Raw genomic sequence first — 4,080 nt, forward strand, 5'->3', positions numbered from 1 at the left:
TGTTTTTATCCCTTCAGCCACTCTGTGTCTTCTGATTGAAGAATTTAGTTTATTTACATGTAATGTGGTTCTTGATAAGCAGGTTGTTAGTTATTTCCATTTTGCTCATTGTTTTCTGGTTGTTTTGTAATTCCTTTGTCCCTTTCTTCTTCTTTTGTTTTCTTCCTGTATAATTTGATGATTTTTCTGTAGTGGTATGTATCTTCTGTGTATCTACTTAAGGTTTTTGCCTTGTGGTTACCATGAGGCTTACGTAAAACAAGTTATAACAGTCTTTTATAAATTGATAACAATATAAGTTTGATCCCATCCTAAAGCTCTACATTTTTATACCCCGCCCACCATGTTTAAGTTTTTGGTGTCATGATTTACATCTTTTTATCTGTGTATTCCTTAAAAAATTATTGTAGTTATAGTCATTTTTACTACTTTTGTCTTTTAACCTTCATACTAGCTATATAAGTGCTTAACCCACAACTTTACAACATTAGATTATTCTGAATTTTACTTTATACTTACCTTTACCAGTGAGATTTATACTTTCATGTTTTCTTGTTACTAATTAGTGTCCTTTCATTTCAGCATTTCAGCTTAAAGAAGTCACTTTAACATTTCTTTTAAAGTCAGTCTAGCAGTGGTAAATTCCTTTGCCTGGTAAATATTTTGGTTGGGAGTATTTGGGTTTTTTTCATTCAGCATTTTGAATATAATGTGTAACTCCCTTCTGGCATGTAAAGTTTCTGCTGAAAAATCTGCTGATACTGTTATGGGGGTTCGTGTATATGTAACAAATTGTTTTTCTCTTGCTGCTTTTAAGATTCTCTCCTTGTCTTTACTTTTGATACTTTAATTAAAATGTGTCTTGGTGTGAAGAATTGGGAATTGGGTTCATCCTATTTGAGAACTCTTTGGGCTTCCTGGATCTAGATGTCTGTTTCCTTTCCCAGGTTAGGAAATTTTCGGCCATTATTTTCTTCAAATAAATTTCCTGCCCCTTTCTCCTTCTGGGATACCTATAATGTGCATATCATTCCACCTCCCTGTCATAAGTCCCTTAAAAACTATCTCATCATTCTTTTTCATTCTTTTTTACTTTTTACTGCTCTGTTTGGGTGAGGTCCACTATCCTGTTTTTGAGTTCACTAATTCTTTCTTCTGCTTCATCTAGTGTGCTGTTGAATCCCTCTATTGTATTTTTCAGTTCAATTATATTATTCTTCAGCTCTGTAACGTCATTTGTTGCTTATATTTTCTATCTCTGTTGAAATTCTCACTTTGTTCATCTATTGTTTTCTTTAGCTCAGTTAGCACCTTTATGACCATTATTTTGAACACTTTATTGGGGAAATCACTTCTATCCATTTCATTAAGATCTTTTTCTGGGGTTTTAGCTTGTTCTTTCATTCGGAATATATTACTCTATTTCTCTGTTAGATAGAACAGCCACCTTTCCCAGTCTGAAAGAGTGGCCTTGTGTAGAGATGAAATTTATTGATCAACCCTGCCCTAGCTCTTGATTGTATCTCAAACCTTTGTGACTGTCCAAGCTTTCTACTTTATTTTTAGTGGCTTCCAGTAGTTAAGGGTGTGCTAAGACCTTTGATGTCCCACTTAGATGTCAGCAGCTAGATTCAGGCTATCGGAAGCCAGACCTTCAGGCAGCAGCTTTAAAACATGCAAATGTACCTCTTTCAGGGGAAGAGTGGAATATGGGTGTTTCCATATCCTCTTTCTGCATTGATCCCTGCAATGACAGCCAGTTAAGAACTATTCATTTGTTTGCTATCACCCCATTGTATCTGTGAACACAAGTACCACTGACCACCTGAGCCAAGCTATCAAGGGATGTGTTCTCTGGGTGGCAGCCACAAAAGCCAGTGTGCCAGACAACAGCACCTCTCTTGGAGACACTGACAAGCTGGGGTAGGACAGAGGGTGGGTGTGAAGATGGCACCTGTCAGCTTTTCCTTTCTCTGGAGAGTACTATAGCTGGCCCCTAGATGTGTGTTTAATTGGAAGCCTGCCCCTCAGGCCACAGCTATGAAGATAAGCTAATAGTCCTCTTTCACAGACAGACTGGTGCCTCAGCCTGTTGCCTCTCCTCTGTGGCCTGGGGTGTAGCCAGTTAAGAATTCTTTCTTCATTTGTTATTAGGCCTATAACATGATTCCACCCATGGCAAATTCCAAGGTACAGTCAAGGCTGAGAACGGGAAGCTTGTCATCAATGGAAAGTCCATCTCCATCTTCCAGGAGCGAGATCCCGCCAACATCAAGTGGGGTGATGCTGGTGCTGAGTATGTTGTGGAGTCCACTGGGGTCTTCACCACCATGGAGAAGGCTGGGGCCCACTTGAAGGGCGGGGCCAAGAGGGTCATCATCTCTGCTCCCTCTGCCGACGCCCCCATGTTCGTGATGGGTGTGAACCACAAGAAGTATGACAACTCCCTCAAGATTGTCAGCAATGCCTCCTGCACCACCAACTGCTTGGCTCCTCTGGCCAAGGTCATCCATGACAACTTCGGCATCGTGGAGGGACTCATGACCACTGTCCATGCCATCACTGCCACCCAGAAGACCGTGGACGGTCCCTCTGGGAAGCTGTGGCGTGACGGCCGAGGGGCTGCCCAGAACATCATCCCTGCTTCCACTGGTGCTGCCAAGGCTGTGGGCAAGGTCATCCCTGAGCTGAACGGGAAGCTCACTGGCATGGCCTTCCGTGTCCCCACCCCCAACGTGTCTGTCGTGGATCTGACCTGCCGCCTGGAGAAAGCTGCCAAATATGACATCAAGAAGGTGGTGAAGCAGGCGTCAGAGGGCCCCCTCAAGGGCATCCTGGGGTACACTGAGGACCAGGTCGTCTCCTGCGACTTCAACAGTGACACCCACTCCTCCACCTTCGATGCCGGGGCTGGCATTGCTCTCAACGACCACTTTGTCAAGCTCATTTCCTGGTATGACAATGAATTCGGCTACAGCAACTGGGTGGTGGACCTTATGGTCCACATGGCCTCCAAGGAGTAAGAGCCCCCTGGACCACCAGCCCCAGCGAGAGCAAGAGGAAGAGAGAGGCCCTCAGCTGCTGGGGAGTCCCTGCCCCAACTTATCCTGCAAAACACTGAGAATCTCCCGACCTCCACCGTTTCCATCCCAGACCCCCTGAAGAAGGGGAGGGGCTTGGGGAGCCCTACCTTGTCATGTACCATCAATAAAGTATACTGTACCCAGCAAAAAAAAAAAAAAAAGGGACCTGCAAGCATAAGCCTGGCTGGCCCAGAGCCAGGCAATCAAATGGTGTCTCCTGGGTAGTAGCCACAAAATGAGGGTGCCAGATGAGTGCACAAGCTCCTTTCCAGGAGATACTGGCAACCTGGAGTGAGGCAGAGGGAGAGTGCAGAGATGGTACCCACTAGTATTTGTCTTAGGAGAGTATTTCAGTAGGCTGCCAATGTGTTAAATTAGATGCCCACCCTTCAGGCCAAGCTTTAAGATAAGCAAATAGGCCTATTTCACAGAAAGTCTGAGTGCTTTTCAGTTGGCTGCCTCCGTGCTGGGCCCTGGGGTGGGTGACTCTGCACAAGCTCTTTAAGAACTGTTTCTCAGCTCACTATAGTCTTGTGGGTCTCATGGATACAGCTCTGCTGGTTTCAAAGCTAGATGTTTGGGGGACTTGTCTCTCAGAGGCAAGTCTTAAAAATTGGGTGCCAGATTGGGGATTCAAAACCTTTGCTCTGGGGTATAGCTCAGTGGTAGAGCATTTGACTGCAAAACCTTTGCTCTTCAGTGAGAAGCTTGGAGTTGTGAGCTCCCTCCTGATTGTGGGCTGCAGTGCTGGGGATGTGGTTTATGCTAACATTGTGTCTCAGCTTCTCCATGTGTTTCAATGTAGGGGTTTTTTTTTTTCCTCATTCTCCCAATATGTAGGAGTTGCTCATCTGGTTTTGGGTTTCTTTCAGAGGAAATTTTTCCATATGTGACTGTGGGTTCAGTGTGTCTGTGGAAGGAGGTAAGTTCAGGATCTTCCTATGTCACCATCTTCAACTGGAACTCCCATGCTTTTCTTTCTTTAGATTCAATTGGA

The 4,080-nt window shown here is 44.4% G+C and overlaps 1 protein-coding gene across 1 annotated transcript; it reads left to right on the forward strand.

The window, feature by feature from the left end:
• The first annotated feature begins 2,189 nt into the window (after positions 1-2,189).
• LOC112806260 (glyceraldehyde-3-phosphate dehydrogenase-like) lies at positions 2,190-3,234 on the forward strand. The gene has a single exon (XM_025848565.2). It carries the CDS (start codon positions 2,331-2,333, stop codon positions 3,021-3,023), a length of 693 nt encoding a protein of 230 aa, XP_025704350.2. The 5' UTR covers positions 2,190-2,330; the 3' UTR covers positions 3,024-3,234.
• The last annotated feature ends 846 nt before the right edge of the window (positions 3,235-4,080 follow it).

The sequence above is a fragment of the Callorhinus ursinus genome, unplaced genomic scaffold, assembly GCF_003265705.2.
Source record: "Callorhinus ursinus isolate GAN/ISIS: 27379988/994484 unplaced genomic scaffold, GSC_fseal_2.0 scaffold49, whole genome shotgun sequence".
NCBI classification, from domain to species: domain Eukaryota; kingdom Metazoa; phylum Chordata; class Mammalia; order Carnivora; family Otariidae; genus Callorhinus; species Callorhinus ursinus.